At 45.6% G+C, this 16,743-nt stretch overlaps 1 protein-coding gene across 1 annotated transcript in view; it reads left to right on the plus strand.

Moving 5' to 3' along the window:
* The window catches only part of TCERG1L (transcription elongation regulator 1 like), a 103,117-nt gene that overhangs the window by 55,076 nt on the left and 31,298 nt on the right, over positions 1 to 16,743 (plus strand). Inside the window, exons 5-6 of the mRNA XM_037401048.1 lie at positions 6,310 to 6,435; positions 15,654 to 15,748. Of these exons, the coding sequence (XP_037256945.1) occupies positions 6,310 to 6,435; positions 15,654 to 15,748 (221 nt within the window). The remainder of the gene's footprint in view (positions 1 to 6,309; positions 6,436 to 15,653; positions 15,749 to 16,743) is intronic.

Raw genomic sequence — 16,743 nt, forward strand, 5'->3', positions numbered from 1 at the left:
CCGGTGTGGTCCTCCTGCTCTGCTCCTGGTGATGCACAGCCATTCCTGAGGTAGGGCTTGGCAGCGTGGCTGTGGGGATCAGCAAGCTGGAGGTGGGCATGTGGAGCCCCCAGACCCCCGTGCACAGGGGCAGGGGAGCCCCAGGCACCTCAGCTCTCCCCTCTAGATTACATCATCAGACGTGCAAATCAGCGTCTGCTCATCAGGGATGCATATCAGGGCAGCGTATCACTTGCAAGAGGATCTTCAGATTTCTGAACCTTCTGCTCATCTGCTTTTGTCCTCCTTTGTCCTTGTAAAGTCCTTTTGCAGTTAAATTGAAATGTAGGTTGCTTGTGTTTGTAAGCGACAGTAAAATGCATCTGCGCTGAAATAATCTTAAAAATGGACAGATGTTCTCAAAACGCACGACTTGCTAGTCAGGCCTCCTTGGCTCTAACAGTAATCAGAAACTTCGTAGAAAAGATCACTTTTATCCTCCCCCCCCCCCCCCCCCCCCCCCCAGTATTGTTTTATTGTAAAATTTGCCTAAACCTAATCATAAAATGCCTAGAGAGTGGGTGGGTGGGTGTTAGGTTCTTTATGGGTCTTGTTTAGGTGTTGTTCCAGCTCAGGGTATGTTCAGTTCAGACTGAAAGCTTATATTGCATCATGACATTAAACTCAATCCATAGAGTTTTATTTGTATTCCAAATCCATCTATTGCAAAGACTGTTTCTTATGAGCACAAAGAACTAGAAAGCATAAATATTTATTCCTTAAAGGTTAAGGTTGCCTTAAATCACGTGAGCTTATTTGGTGAGCATCAGATATAATTAAACTAAGCAGTTGAACTTGATCTGCATGTGTGAAATAAAGTATATATGTATATGCTTGATTCCAGTATCGATGGAAGCTGTGAGCTAATTGCTTTCATCACATCAAAAGATGCACTGATAATTTTATTGTTTCTGGATGTGATGATAAATCAACATAAAGAAGCAGTTGAAGTTATATAATGGCAAGTCATGTTTCAACACGCAGCATACACTGTGGTAACAAAATGAGCAGAGCTCATCTCAAACAATATATGTCTAACTACAGGGGGATAATTAAGCACATTATGAAAATTGTTCCAATTTTGGATATAGAGAATTGCTTGTGTACCAGAACTCACCTGCAATGTGAGCTTACATCTGCCTGGTGTCCCTGTAAACCTCAGAATTTGGCTGTGAACCTTCAGGCATCTGCAGGGGCCCGTCTGCGGTTCATACGGTGTGCGGCCAGGGCCACGCTGCCGCAGGCTCCTGCAGGCAGTAGGACTGGTGGCATTTTTGGAGCCAGGTATGATTTTCTCCCCTGCACGATAATGCAGCCCTCGCTAGATGGTGGTGGTGTGAGTTGTGATGCCTGCTCATGCTTGGGGACAGGTTTTGGATCAGCTCAGCGTTTCTCAAAGAGCTTGCTCACAAAGTGTGGAGCTGCCTGAGGACAGCCTGTCCCCTGGGGAGACCTTCAGCAGCCTGAAGGGGATGTGGACCAAGCCTTTTTGGTGGCACAGGTTCTGTAGATGTAGACCTTAAAGCACAAACTGGAGGTTCCCAGTCATGCTCTCTCTAGTATTTTTAGGTTCGTGATCTTTAAGGATGGTCATTTCGGATAAATTCAGAATAGCTGCATAGCCTTTTCCAGGTATATTGTTGTAGGTAGCAAGGTATTCATGTGCAGATACCTCACCGAGACTAGATGATGAAATACCATTTCAGTCTGTCTCTGATCACTCTGATGGGCGAGTGCCAGGAGGATGGGTCCAGGCTCTTCTCAGCGGTGCCCAGCGACAGGACAAGGGGCATCGGGCACAGGCTGCAGCACAGGGGCTTCCATCTGAGCGTGGGGCAGAACTTGTGCGCTGTGAGGGTGAGCACGGGCACAGCTGCCCGGAGAGGCTGTGGGGTTCTCCTGCTCTGCAGACACCCCAACCCGCCTGGACGTGGCTCTGTGCAGCCTGCTCTGGGGGACCCTGCTCTAGCAGGGGGTGGGACGGGGTGGGCTCCAGAGGGCCCTTCCAGCCCCCACCATGCTGCGATTCTGAGAAAGCAATAGGATGAAAGTGTCCTTTTTGTTGGCATTAAAATTAATTTGAAAAGCCAAAGAAAACCAAATAACTTTTGCTCTATAAAATAATATTAATGGAATTAATTATGTAGTGATGTGCATCTAAGTTACAGACATTAATTCTAGCTTAAGAAATGGTCTCCAAGGGTATGGAAATCAGAATTTCAGTCTATTCATGTGTGTGTCCTGCTGGGCATCTCTGTAAAACTGGAGGGGCTGCTGTGAGTTGCTGTTGCATGGGCTGCTCCATATAATCAGAGGCACCTTAGATTTCAGTGTTGGAATTGATGTTTCCTCAGCATTTCTTTATATCCAGAGAGCTCATGAAAGTTAATAGTTTTGCCAGGGGCTTTGAAAGAAGCAGAAAAAAAACCTGTCATTGCCTCAGGTCCGAACATCGTCTCAAGCTGGAAAATGGTTCACTGTCTTGTTTAGAGATGGCCAAGTTACAAGTGCCTCCAGTTACTTTATTGTGCTGTAGGTAGCACAACAAACATCACACTGACCTGTTCCTCTTCTGTAAATGCTTTATTTATCATTCTTTCTTCAAACCAAGTATGCATTTATCATAGTACCTTGCAGGGTAATTTCTTTATCATGCTCATGATTGTGTCTTGCAGGAATTTCTCTTATCCTGCCTTAATGGTGGGGTGAGGGGGAAAAAAAAAAAAAAAAAGAAAGAAAAATAATAAAATGTTTCCTTTTCTGGTGTTTTTCCTGCCACTGCTTGCAATTCATCTTCCCTGTGCCCCCGCAGGTAGCCTGTGCTGCCATTGCAGGGGGCATCGTCAGCAGCCGGTTCTGCTATCATGGGGAGGAGACCACCAGGAGAATGGCACAGGGCTGCTTAGCTGCGACAGTTAGTGGCTCACAGAGCTCTTGTTGTACTGTCTCTCCTCTCCCACCTGCTCCATTGATGTTAACAATCTAGAAGCACCACTTGGTACCCATTTTGCTTTGTTCTAGACTGCCACAGGTCCCTGGAGGGCTCTCACTCACCAGGTCAGATGGGGCATCACGCCTGGCCAAGCACATACACATTACAGCTTAAGAAAATCCATGGTTTGTTTATATATTTTTCTGTGTGCCTTAAGACCATGTCGTCTTCTCCGTTCTCTGTCCTGTACGAACCTCCACTGTGCCCGGAAGGATGAAATAGCATTGGCACTGTCCTTTTGTTCCCTCTTTTCTGCCCCTTCCATTAGCTGGCTGGCATGACAGTGGCTTGCTAATTAATCCTGGGCCTAGGAGGGATGTATGCCAGGTGCAGGTGAAGGGTAGGAAGAAGCCTGTAAAAATACTAAATGTGCTTCTAATGTTCTTGAGATTTTCACAAAATAAAAACGTAGAGATATGATATACTGATGTGCAGTAGCTGTGGGGCTGTGGGTTCTTGCTCTGTGTGTGCGTATACATGCACAGGAAGATGTTCCTGTGTGTATGGTGCAGATGATTGTTTGCAAAATACTCATCAAAGGTGACCTTCCAGTTGTCTTGAGGCCTGACCCTGTGGCCACAAAGCCCAGAGTTCAGGGCTTGCTCTGAACAATGCTGCCAGTTCCAGAAGAGAGGTGTGCTCTGTTCATGCATTGCTCTGAGTTGTTGAGGGTCTGCAGGTCCTCTGAGGGGAGGAGATGAAGAGGAGGTTAATGGGGGAACCCCTCCCCAACTGATTGGCGCTAATCATCCTTTTCCCCTTGTTCCTCTGGAAGTATTGCAGCTGTCCTCCCATTTGTTGCATTCAGCACGTTGGGAAACTTGTTTCTTTTTCCCTGCTGGATGGGGATCATGGTTTTCTGAGGTGTTTGATTTACATTTAAAATTAATAAATCATCCCTTACCAAGTAATGTCGCTAAGATACCCTGGCTCATAACAAGTTGGTATTATGCAGATAGATTATTGAACATTCAATGAACTTGACAATCTGGCCCCAGCTCCTCAAGCTTCACAAACCTACTTTTCCCTAAGATTGTTAGCATAGCTTTACTTTTCCCCGAGTAGTTCTTTAGCTGTGATAACCCTTTATATGAATATGACTTTCTAATTTTATAAAATGTTATCTTTATCATAAGATTTATTACTTTATATCCATTTCTGTTGTTGTAAAAGATCATTAAATAATTGGAAGTTGATGAAAATTATGTACTACGATTTAAACTGCCCTTCACCTGTCATGAGAATGGATCCCACAAAGTCCAGTGATAGCCTGAATTCCAGCCTGCTTCAGGAACACATACTTGATGGTAAGAGAAGTGCATTAAAATGGCAGCTTTGAAAACATGCTGGCTAGGAAAGAAAACAGCCCCACCATCGCTGGAATTGTATTTCTGTAGAGAATGTCACCAGGTCCGGGTAGAAGACGTGGGCTTTCCCGGTTGCAGTAGTAATTGTGGACTTATTGCTTCCCGTTGGGTAAAAGCAGATGTTTATCATCGCTTGGACCACCAAGAAATCCTTTTAAATGGCACTGTTAGCTTCACTGTTAGTTTGCAAGAGAGACCTTTCTATGGTGCAGAAAGCTCTGGGCTTCGGGCCCCAGGGTGAAGTCAGAAATAGATGGATTTGCTGCCGGGCAGTCTCTAAATGGTGTAAACTGGGTTTTCTTTAGGCTTTCTCTAGTCCCAATTTCTACTTCCTTCTTCATTTGAACAATCTACTACAAAATACTCAGATTTGTCTTTTCTTGGAGAGTTTATGGCTTCCACTGCTGTCACCTGGTCACTGGGGTGGAAGTCAAGGGGCTGGAGGAGGGAAGAGGGAAAATCACTGTGAATTTCATGAGGCGCATTTTATTTTACTCATACGGGTAATTCAGATTATAGTCGATAGAATATATGTCTGCCTAACAGCAAAATGCACGCTTCATTAGCATAATTAGCATTATCTTTACTATTGTTGCCAAAATGCCCTCCCTGTGGATGCAGCACGCCTTTGCAGGAGCCGGTAAGCAGGTGCGATGCCCAGGTGTGGTGGGAAGGGGCCGGTGGCCCTGCCTGGCTGACACCCAGCCTGGGCAGCGCGAGAGCACCCGCTCCTGCTGGCGCCAGCCCAGATGGTGCCAAGGCTCCAGTTTCAAAGAAGAGAAAGTGACCTTTTTCATGATAAAATGCCGTTAGAGTTGCATTCAGAAAAGCGACCAGTGCCCCCACGCTGGTGAGAGTTACGTTTCATAATCTGCTTTGGCACCTGGAACCGAACAAAACTTGATGAAAAGGTTTATAGCGTGCTGGTGAGTTTTCAAAACAGAGTGAAGGTTTCAGAAATGATCCATATTACTGCAAAATGCAGGGAAGCTGGGATGAGGGCTGTTTGATAGCACAAGAATAGTGAGCGAAACAAAAGGACAGTGAATTCTGCAGCTTGGATCATGCTTGGGAAATAAGATGTTATTCCCAGAGTCTGCCTTAAACTAGGGATATGTCCCCACTGGCAGCTGGGCTTTGAAATGGTGGTTTGTAAACAGGGTATGGAGACTGCTAATGGGACACCTGAATTTCTGTCTGAAGTGAGATGATGTGGCATAGGTCTTTCAGTTTCTGAAAAAAAAAGGTCGCGCACAGAGTTAGTGGGAAACTAATGCTCAAGGTTTGTTGTCAAATTCGACAACAGCCAGAAATTCTCCAGGATTCTCAAGGTAGCCTGGTTTAATTAATGTAGTTCTAGCAGCAGACCCTGGTTACTAATTTGTCATGAATAACATATATGAGCAATTTAGTGGTTTTCTGTTTTGTGAATCGTCTGAGCAGACTGTGATTCCCTTGGATAAAGCTTCTGGTTTAAATTATCAGCAAAATAATTTCCCATGGATAGGGCGGGACACAAAGAGTTTGTGATAAATAACAGTAGAAACTGGAGGTGTGCTATTTCATCTTAAATAAGAAAACTGATCTTGTTTGTCATCTGTTCTGAAAGCGTTAATGTATCCCTGGGAATTCTTATTTTGGGGGCTACATTTTTAATTTATGTTTTCCTCCAATGCTTATTTGCTGAGAATGAATGGATAATGTGGCCAGACTAGACCAGTAATTCAACTAAACACAAACCCTAGCGTTCTAACCATGCAAAAGGGTAGGTAATAGGGAGAAATGTTTAGTAGTAGGTTAAAAGAGCCTTCTGTGAAATACAGCTGGGAGAAAAGTGAGTTTTTTAAAGGCATTTTTGTTTACTGGCAAAAAAAAAAAAAAAAAAAAGGTTTCTTTATGGTTTGAATCCAGGTTCTGCCTCCAGAGTGGATGCTCATATGGGTCCTTTGATGCCGACACAATTCACCCGGGTAACTGCTGTGGCTGCGCCAGCGGTGACGTTCATGGCAACCAATCTGATGGATCAGACATTAACAGGTGTGTTTATGTTTCTATATACTGATTATATTACTGAAGCACGTGTTGTGTATTTCATTCTGAAGCATGCTTTCCATACAGCATGGAAATGGGAGACCCTTAAAAAACTGGCTCAAGTTTTATGACATTTGCTTTAGCTAATTACGAGTGTATTCAGAGTGTTTCGGATCCTGTTTGCTCGGTCTGGCAGTTGGCAGTAGCTTTGCATTTGATGATACAAAAGGCAAGTTTCTGAAACGTCCTTGGGCTTTTCATGTCCCGTGCCAGTGGTATTCACAAGCATTGCAGTGATAATGTGGTTATCTTTTGGATAGTTGCTCCATGAAGCCTCGTTGGCTGAAGCCTCCGAGGATGCTTTACGCTGTACTGCGCGATAAAACTGGTTTATTTACTGTCATGTAAATGTGTGTGTGGTGTTGTGAGAGAAGGGGTGATGCTGTTCCCAAAGACTGAAGGAAGTCTTGCAGCTTTGTTCAGATTCATATATCCACGTTGCAAACCACAATAAAAAATGATTGGGTTTTGATAGGAAATTGGGAATGCCTTTCCTCTTAGCAGCACTGTCATTATGAAGTCAGGAGCTCTGTTAATGGAGGTGAGATGCTGTGATGGGGCTGGACAAGTTGTTCCTCTGCCTGACTTGGGTGCCTGCAGCCATGGAGGGGGGTGCCAGCAAGCCCCCCCTAGCTGTGCGGCACTGCGGGGCCCTCAACAAATATTGCCAGCCCTGTTCCATGGCAAGAACTGGTGTTTATCAGGAATTACTATGTATCAGTTCAGGCTTAATTTATCTGATCCTCACACCTGGGAATTAGGATGGTTGTGGAGGTGCCAAAGAGTTAGAAAGGAACATCCTTGTAACTGTTGAGGGTGCCCCATCCCTGGCAGTGCACAAGGCCAGGCTGGATGGGGCTGGGAGCAGCCTGGGCTGGGGGGAGGGGGCCCTGCCCGGGGCACGGGGTGGGACTGGGGGGGCTTTAAGGTCCCTTCCAGCCCAAATCATGCTGTGATTCTGTGTACGGATTTTCAGTGTAGAAGCTCTCACTTGTCCAGCTAAGCCATTTCTTTTGTGGGTACTTCAGGCTCACCAGATTTACCCTCAGCTAAGATAAAAATTTCATAAAATACTTTGTGGTCAGCTGTGCTAGGCAAATCTATAAGCGGGGCTGGAGGCTCCCTTTGAAGCAGGTCTGCCTGCTGCCATACCTGTCTTCAATAAGATGCTCTGACTGAATTTGTGTTACTGAGTATTCCAGTCTGGAAAATGCTGAAAATTTTATGACAGAGACACCTTAAACTCAAAGGGAAGTTCATACAGATCTTTTTTGACATACTTCAGTTTCTAGTTTCTTGTCTGGTTTTGTTTGCATTTGGTAAGTAACTGCTTCTTTTATCATCTGTACAGTTATAGTGCTTGAAGACCTGCATACTCCTCCTTAAAGTCACCAAGAATTGTATTGACTTGCTTCCTTGTCAGAAGCAGGGAGGAAATACTGAAACTGTTCAAAGTGTGCAGGGACAGAAAGATGAAGATTTGTGCAGGGGTCATGCTGATCTGCAGCTTGTTGCTTGTTGAAAGCTGAAACTGTGGTTTCTAATATATTTTATATCAAGTATATTTCATAATCTTCTTACTGGCAGACTTGAAAACACAAACACTCCTGATTTTATCCATCATGCTGAACAAGGATTTACCTGTATAAAGCCTTCTGATGACTAGGTGGCTTTCGACGATGAGGCCAGCACGACGTTTGGTCAGTGGGATGTCTAAATCAAGTGGCTATGCAGTTGGGAGGCAGTCACTTTGAAAGAGCGATTGTTGCATTTTTATATGCATACAAGTAATGTAAATAAGTTTTACATTATATTTTTGTTTCCTGCTTTCTCTTGAAAGGAGAGAGCTTTTCCTCCTTTTGTCGTCTTTGATTTGCTGCCAATTACATTTAAGGGAGAAATGGTAATTCCATTCAAGTACAGTATGGATTTTTCTTTGATGTTTTTGAGGAGATTGCACTCTTTTCTATAGATTGCTACAAACTATCGTTATCTCTAGTGGAAAAAGCAATCAAAGCAGGAATCATAATTAAGAGCAGATGACAGTAATAAAGGTGTTTTTACCCGTCAACCTCAAAGTGCTACAGAAAAGCCAATGTGCTCTTTAGGAAGCTGTTAGACACTGGGATGGGATGAAGTCCTGCGGGTGTCCTGGCCCTGAGACAGTGGTCGGTGGTGGGCCGGGTTGCGGGGAGAGGTGGGGGTCCTGGTGCTAAGACCCTCTCGTGCCTGGGTACCAAATTCAAGCACACCAGCCTGCTGAGTCACCAGTGCTGGCCAGGTGGACAATTATAGTGGAGAGGTGGTTTAAGAAGATACTGTCCTCCAAGTTTTCTGTGGTGTTTTGCTTGGTTTGGTTTTTTTTTTTCGTTTGGTTGGGGGTTTTTGGTGGGTTTGTTTGTTTGGTTTTGGTTTAAGTTATTTAAAAGCCCTGGACTTTTAAAAATTCACTGAGTGTCTCCAGCTCAGGAGCACTGAAGCACAGGGGTAGTTGTTTCTAAGAAAGAACTGGGGTGGACAGCTGGAATACTAACATGTTAAGCTGTGCATCTTACATCTAGTATGAGGAGTGCTTTAACCTATACATACAGACCTGTGCCTCCATGTTTTGCTGCCAGTACTATACAGTGGCAGGATTATGCTTTGTATAGCATTACAGGCATGCTTTCATTTTGCAATATAGATAAGCCTTTCCTTGACTTGGTTTCTAAACAAAAAATTGGGTATTCAGCGAGGCTTGGCGCAGATGGATTTTGCTCATGACAACACAAAATCTGTCTTTCTCTGAAGAAAAAATTAATAACATTTTCTGTATTTCTGGAGCCAGAGGAGAGAAAAAAAAAACCAAAAACCCCATGGTCCTGGCTTCTAGTAAGCATTTATTTTTGTATGGGAAGCTGGAAATGTCCAGTATTAACTACAGCTCTGACTTTTTTGCATTACTGTAGTACAAGAGGGGTGGAGCTGTAACTACTACCCTCACAGAGCTCTGCATCGCTTCGTAGATACGCAGAGCTCGGCCCATTAAGTGCCTTGAAGATCAAGGCCAAGATCTTGAACTTGATATTTAAAAAGAATCAGATGGGAAGAGCAGGGGAAGGAAGGTCAGCAAGAGTCAGTGAAGGTTTTTGACTCAGATCCTGGCTTGGCCTGGGCCAGCCTCAGAGAGATGCAGAAACAGCTGGAGAGAGAGGCTGAGGAATGGTACCAAGGCTTAAATGAGGGGGAAATGCAAAACCAGATCGAAATACCCTTCTGATGAGCATGTGGCAGCAGCTGCCTTGAGCTCGGGGAGGGAGGAGGCGAATGAAGGCAGGCGCTGTGCTGTGCCTGGCTTGGTGGGAGCTGGTGCTGCTCTGTGGGCAGCGGTGCTCATAGCAATGCTCCTGCTTCTGTCAGTCTAGGGGAAACGAATGCACAGAGCCAGTCTGGGAGGTGGGGATGGCACGCTGCCTGCACTGCATGGTACCTGAGGGAATATGCCTGTAGGTTTTTTTCACCTTTTCCTTCTTTAACAAAGAAAGTGTTCTCAGGTTAGTGGCAAATAACATCTGTTGGGCAGTGTTAGCTGCGTGTCTGAAAAGTCCTACGACGGAATGAGTTTGTCATTGAACTCTGCACCCAGGCATACAGCCCACGGTACGGCACAGGAGACAAGGCATTTGTCCTTGTTATTCTACTGATCCCGTTACAAATCTCCAGGAAAATAAAAGGGTGAGTGGGAAGAGATTGCTGCAGAAGAAAAAAAGCACTGCTCAAGGAAGCTTGTGCTAAGAGAGGAGACAGAGCGTTTGGCAGGGTACGGTGAAACTGCTCAAAGCAGAAAATGGACACTAATTAAAGGTTGAAATACAGTGTGTGGGCCAGAGGAGGATCTGTTTCCCTGGAGCAGTGCTGATGGGCTGAAGGCGGGATCCCTGCCTGCAGGAGCGGGGCATGGACCTGGCTGACGTAGCTAGCACTGAAATCCCACACTTGGCTCGAGCAAGAAGCAACAGGGGAGGAACTGTGAATCACTTGGATACAGTCTTCAGGCTAACCGGGAAACCAAATGCATTAAGGTTGTGGGGAGAGACAGAACCGACCTGCAGAGATACTGTTGGGATAATAAAAAACTCAGTGTTTACATGTGTGCACTTGAGGTAAATCCAATTCTTGGAAACATTTAGAATCAAAATTTTAAACTTCTTTTGAGATTAATGGAGATTTGGCCTCTAAATACCTTTGCAGAACAAATTTTTATTATCTCTTGTCCATAGTTTCTCGTGGCATGAATCAATCTTCCCTCTTTCTCTCCCCATTTCTCTCTCTAATATTACTTTTAATAAGATGTTTATGATCATACATCTACATCCTCTGTGACATACCCAAGATACTTTTGCTACTTCACCTTTGCTTTTCATACTGTGAATTATTCATGTGTCTCTACCTGCTGTGGAGCCTCAGAGAAGTCTCTTTAATCAGACATCTTTATCCTCCCATCTCCAGCGCATCCTTCGGCAGCGTTACAGCAAGTGCAAGAGCACATCGTTAGGAATTACACTGCTAAGTTTAGGGGCAAAAAATGGTGCGTGATTATGTTGGAAATACATTTTGGCAGCTTAATTGTCAGGCTGCAGTTTATTTGATGCACTTAAGTTTAAAAGTGGGGGGAAAAGTTAATGAGAAAAGAGTAAACCTGAGCAAAGACGTGCGCCAGCTGCCAATGGAGGGTAAACATGCATCTTGCTGGCTGTCCTTTCCCAGCGTGTGCAGAGGAGAAGAAATATTTAATATTCTAAGAAGTCCTAACGTGGTCTGCTTGGAAACTCTTCCTTCCTTGGAAAGCAGAGCGGGTCTGTGGGTCAGCAGCACGGGCTCCCCACAGCCCTCCACCCACCTCTGCCCTCACAGCTCCACCACCTTGCTTTTGGGGAGCTGGCCTCCTGAGCACGGCGAGCTGCAGCCCGGGGAGTGCTCCCTGCCCCGAGAACACCTGGGCACCCCTGAGCTCCATGGGGAAAGCACAAGCTTGAATTATTTTTCTCTTGATATACTTAGAGAAAACAGTCGCAGTGTTCAACTACAGATATAAAAATAAATGACTCCTGATGTGCACAATGACTTTCAGGGCTTTCTTTTCTTATTTTACTTTAATTTTTGATATTTCCATCTTATTTTATGTATGCTGACTGTCCAAAATTTTGTGGAAGTATATTTCTCATGTGAATGGCTAATGAACTGCATGCTGCAGAAGTTCACCTACGTGTGCTGTGCTGGTGATGCTGTATTTTGAGCAAAAGCAACAGCACCCAAGTCCCTCCCTGGAGCTTCACCTTTCCTGTTCAGATGCTGTGAGGGAGCTTTTCAAAGGAGGGGAAAAAAGATGTTGCCTCAGGCATTTGCAGCGCAGAGTGTCTCCACTCCAAAGATGTGTAAAGTTCAAACAGGACTGAGAACAGCTGCCCCCGCGTTAGAGCCTCCCCACACCAGTACGTCCACGCTCTGTACTTCAAGCCAATCTCCAGGTATTAAAAAGCAGGGTAAGAGCAGCAGTGACAAAAGCAATGATGACATATGTCATACCTTCCTTTGCATCGAAATGGAGCTCCTGGAGCTGTGCGAGTGTGGTTTAGGTTCTCTCTCCTATTTCATTTCTTCAGCGTCAGCTGTGGGGAAATCCTCTGCTGAATTTTGCATGTCCAACAGTGTGTTTAAATCTGCCAGCTGGCATTTATATATCTGTATTAATGGTTGTAAAACTAAGGAAATATGTTTTCTTGTTCCTCATGCGTGTATGGATATGCATATACATGAACGAAAGGCCTTGGCACCTTTTTGAAACAATGTGATAATGAAGACTATAAAAGAATCAAAATTCTAATAATAATAAAAGACTTTTTTACTCAGAGTAGGTAAATAGTTAGAAAGAGAAAGCAGCAGAGCTGGAAGAGGGATAGATGTGATTTCCCTACAAATCATAAGAACAAGATCAGTCCCAGGTCTGTTAAGCATCGTTTCCCAAGTGTGCTACTCCATGTCCAGCTACTCCAAGTTTGAGTGACAGAATCTGAACAGCAATTTCTTTGTGGCTGTTTTATCAGCAGCTAATTGGCCTTCCCGACTTGTTGCTTCAGGGATTATATCATGGCAAGATCAGAAGAGTCGAGAGCTGGAAGCGCTGAGACGTACCGCGCCGCTCCACAGTGTTGCCCTCCAAGGCTCCCAGCACGCCGTGGTGCCTGTGCCCAGCACTGGTGCCGGCTGTGTGCCTGCAAAAGCCACCCCAAACCCAGGCTCTCCCAGTTGCCTTTAAACTGCTGCAAAATCAATGACTTGCAAAGGAACATTTGCTGCAGAGGGGGATGTCTCAAGGTTCCTTTCATCCCCTACAACGATATTTCCAGAAAGCAGGCTAATGTTTTGGTTTACAAACCCCATCAGAAAGGAGGCAGGCTGTATGGGACACACGGCGCCTGCTGTGCCGCAGGGCAGTGCCTGAGGGCTGGCTCGTAGCACGCCACGGGAGCACAGAGCAAGCCACCAAGGATATTCCTGGGGGAAAGCAGTGGGAGAGTCGGAGTGATGAGAAAATGCAGGGCAAGATAATGAAATATCTTATGAAAAAGGTTAGAAACTGCATGTTGTCTGTCTTCTGCCATGTTTTAGAGCTGGAGAGTTTATTAGCAGAATTTAATTTAAGCGAGGTGCCCTAATTCTGCCTGCAGACCTCAGAGCAGTGAGTACGAGAAGCATCCACGGCTGTGGGGTGCCCTTTCTCTGTGTTTGCTTTCCTCACACGGGGCTGCCTTGTGGCGGGTACCACCACTGACCAGTGCCAGTGGCCACCTCTGGCCTTTCTAGGTGCTCGCATATGGCACTGCTGCTCACGGCGCTGGTCCCAGCAGGGTCATATTGTATCTTAGAATCACAGAATGGTTTGGGTGGGAAGGGACCTTAAAGACCATCTTGTTCCACTCCCCTGCCATGGCCAGGGACACCTTCCACCAGCCCAGGTTGCTCCAAGTCCCATCCAGCCTGGTCGTCAACAGTTCCAGGGGCCATGCTTCATCCCTCCAGTGTCCCTGGCCTTCCTGAGCAGGCTGCTGGGACTGCCTTCACCTTTCCAGAAGCCCAGCAGGAGAAGGCAGAGGCGAGTGCTCACAGGCAGGCTGAAGCCAGGTGTGGCTTTACTGCATTTAAAGACTAGCGTGCTTGTTGATGCTTTGATTCCGGGTTACCAGATGTCTAGCGAAGAAAGACAGAGACACCCTTTTTGATATGTATTAGCTGCTCCCTCCTCCTAGCTCCTTTAATGTGGAAATTAATTGCTATGGTTTGTAAATCTTCTTTTTTGCTACCCATAAAAATAGAGTAAGTCATCTTCTGTGAAAAATAACAGGTATTTAAATTTTTCTTATTGTGATGTATTCCACAGTGAAGCAGAGTCAAATGGCTGAGACTCTGCCTTTTCCTCAGTGTAGCTCCTGTTACGTGTGTGTCTATTCTATAGTCTGAGTAATTTTAAAATTAACTGAATAGTATTTTGACATGTGAATCTACTAAATAATACGCAGTCCTCAAAAAGCAGTGCTTGCAAATATTTTCTTGAGGCTACTCTACCACAGTTTTAGTCTGTTTAGCAGACAGAAAGTGCTCCATGACTCTTGAGATGGTTAAGGGGTAACGTGTGTCATGGCTTGCCCTCCTTACGGCACTCTAAATACTGGTGGTACCAGTCCGGATCTGCAGTGTATGATGCACTTGAGCTCTCCAAGGAGCCTGTGACGGCCGTGCACAGTGCTGGGTGTAGGGTGGGTGCCTCCCTGCAAAACCAGGGCAGGGGGCTATGGGTGCAGGGCCGTGCATGTTGACAGGGATGGATTGCTGTGGTCCCCATTTCCAAGTGGTTTGAGCCTCGTTTGGCAATTTAACTGCTGTGCTGGAACTCTACAGGCACAGGACTGCTGAGTTACGATCATACATTGCTTGTGGGGTTTTTATCATAAACAGGTTGAAATATGACCAGTATTTGTTGTTTAACTCTGTCTTAAAGTTTTACAGGCGGGTAGAAATTTTGCAGGTGGAAAGTGGTGTGTAGACTTTCATTCTAGGAGGAACACACCAGATCACGTAGCCTGGGCAGCTGCGTGTCACTGGCCGTACCTGCTCCCCACCGGAGCCGTTGCTGTCACTGCTTTGTTCTGCCTGAGCAGAGCAATGGCTGTGGTTGGGAAGAATGAGGCAGGGGTGGGTGGGGGTGGGGGCGGCGGCTACATCCACTTTCCCTGGGACTGGTTATTTTACAAAGAATATATGTACCTTGTCCTCCCTGCTGCAGGCAGGCTGGGTCAGGTGACTAGAGAGTACATTTGCTCAAACTGCTAAATACATGTTTTAAGAGGACAAGAGAAAAAAAAAGAAGTCTGTCTTAATATTTCTTACTGTGAAACCGACTTTTTTCTGATTGTTGGGTCTGTGTCTCATACCTGCTGTCTTTTTGTCTTTCCTCACTGTCCCTTATGGCCCCTCTGTTATCAAGACTTACACATTTTGTAGCCAGCGGAAACACTTTCTAGTGCTTAGCGTTTCAGGATGAAGCTCTTTGTAAAGGAGGGGAATGTGTTTTTACCACTGCTTCCAGTGGAAGTGCAATTAAACACTGGTCGGTGGCTCCTGTGGAGCTTAACCCAGAGCACACCAGCGTCTCCTGCCTGGGAGGAGAATGGGCTGGCCAGCCCTGTGCCCCTTGGGTGGGGGCTGCTGCTCCAAGGGGCAGCTGTGCCCTGGGGCATACAGGATCATAGCATGGTTTGGGTTGGAAGGGACCTTAAAAATCACCCAGTTCTACTCCCCTGCCCTGGGCAGGGACCCCACCCACCAGCCCAGGCTGCTCCAAGCCCTGTCCAACCTGGCCTTGATGTTCCATGAAAAAAAGCACTTTTGGGTTCAGGGAAAGCAGGAGAAAACACTCAGTGTGATTAAAGCCTCACGCTAAAGTATATGAATGTGTCCTATTACAATACAGCATTATATTTAGTAAGGAGATTAGCTTTATTTATTTATTTACACATATGTGTGTAAATAAAGGAGTGAGTGACTAGGAAGAGGTGAAGAGAGGCGTCTAAGAGCCACATCAGGAATGTGTTTATTGCACATTAAAATGAAATCCTTTCCCCTCACAGATAATGACAAAGAATCGAGTAGATCCTCCTGCCCACAGACCTTGATTTTACACACGGAGAGGAAGAGTACCCCTGTGGACAGCGACGGTGATAAGGTCTGCGATGGACTTTCTTCTTTTAAAAACCTCTTTAAACTATTGAACTGCATGAATCAGTCAGGATAAAGGACTGTCCTCTGGCTAGAGCTGCGCTAGTGATACGGCGATTGTTTCCTGCAGTCAATTTTAAAGAGCTATCTATTTAATTTATCTTGGTGCTTTATAGGAGCTCTGTCACTGTAGTGTCAGTATCAGAGGAGGGATGCTTTTGGCTGGTTTTCTGCCCATGCTGGAGGAGAAGCAAGTCTATGGGGGGGTGGGGTGTGTGCGCAAATGTGGAGGTGCAACACAGCCCAGGAAAAAAAATTAATGCACTGAAAAGTTGGAAGTGCAGAAACAGAGCATCTGTGACTCTCCCTGTCTCGCTGTGGTGGCAGGGACCTGTGGAGCTGGGTCAGCTGCTCAGGGCAGGATCCCCTGGCTGGATGTTGTGCTGCTTATCGCAACACCAGCCCCAGGTGCAAGAAAGATGGCAAGAAAATGGCCCCCACCTTTTTGGTGTTACTAATTTAAAATGCTGTGTGCTTCTGTAGCCCTCCTTTACAGATCATTGCATGGTCCTTAAATAAAACTGTCAGGTGAACATAAATGGGTAGCAAATAGTATGTGCCACTTGCAGATGGGTAATACTATATGTGTGTGACTTCATTAGGTTTTTTATAAAAAAAGGCTAGATTATAAAGGAAAAGGACCAAAATTGTACTCCTGGCTTCTGTGAAATCAATGGAAATATTTGCTTTCTGCACTGCTCATGCAGAGATTGTGAAAATGGCTAAAGCTAAAGAGGGAAACCTTTATCTGAGTACGGGGGTGTGGAGGAGCATCACAGGCTCAGAAAGCAGCAGTGCGGAAGGTGCTTGAAGCCACCTTGGAGCAGATGTGGTCTGTTCCCCTGCGTTTCTGCTTTATGCACACATGCTTTCTGCAGCAGGAGCTCTGTCCTGCAGGAGGAGGACCTGTGAACTGAGCTACTGTTCCGTTTATTTTCATTT

Source organism: Falco rusticolus, chromosome 9, assembly GCF_015220075.1.
Source record: "Falco rusticolus isolate bFalRus1 chromosome 9, bFalRus1.pri, whole genome shotgun sequence".
In the NCBI taxonomy this organism is placed as follows: Eukaryota; Metazoa; Chordata; class Aves; order Falconiformes; family Falconidae; genus Falco; species Falco rusticolus.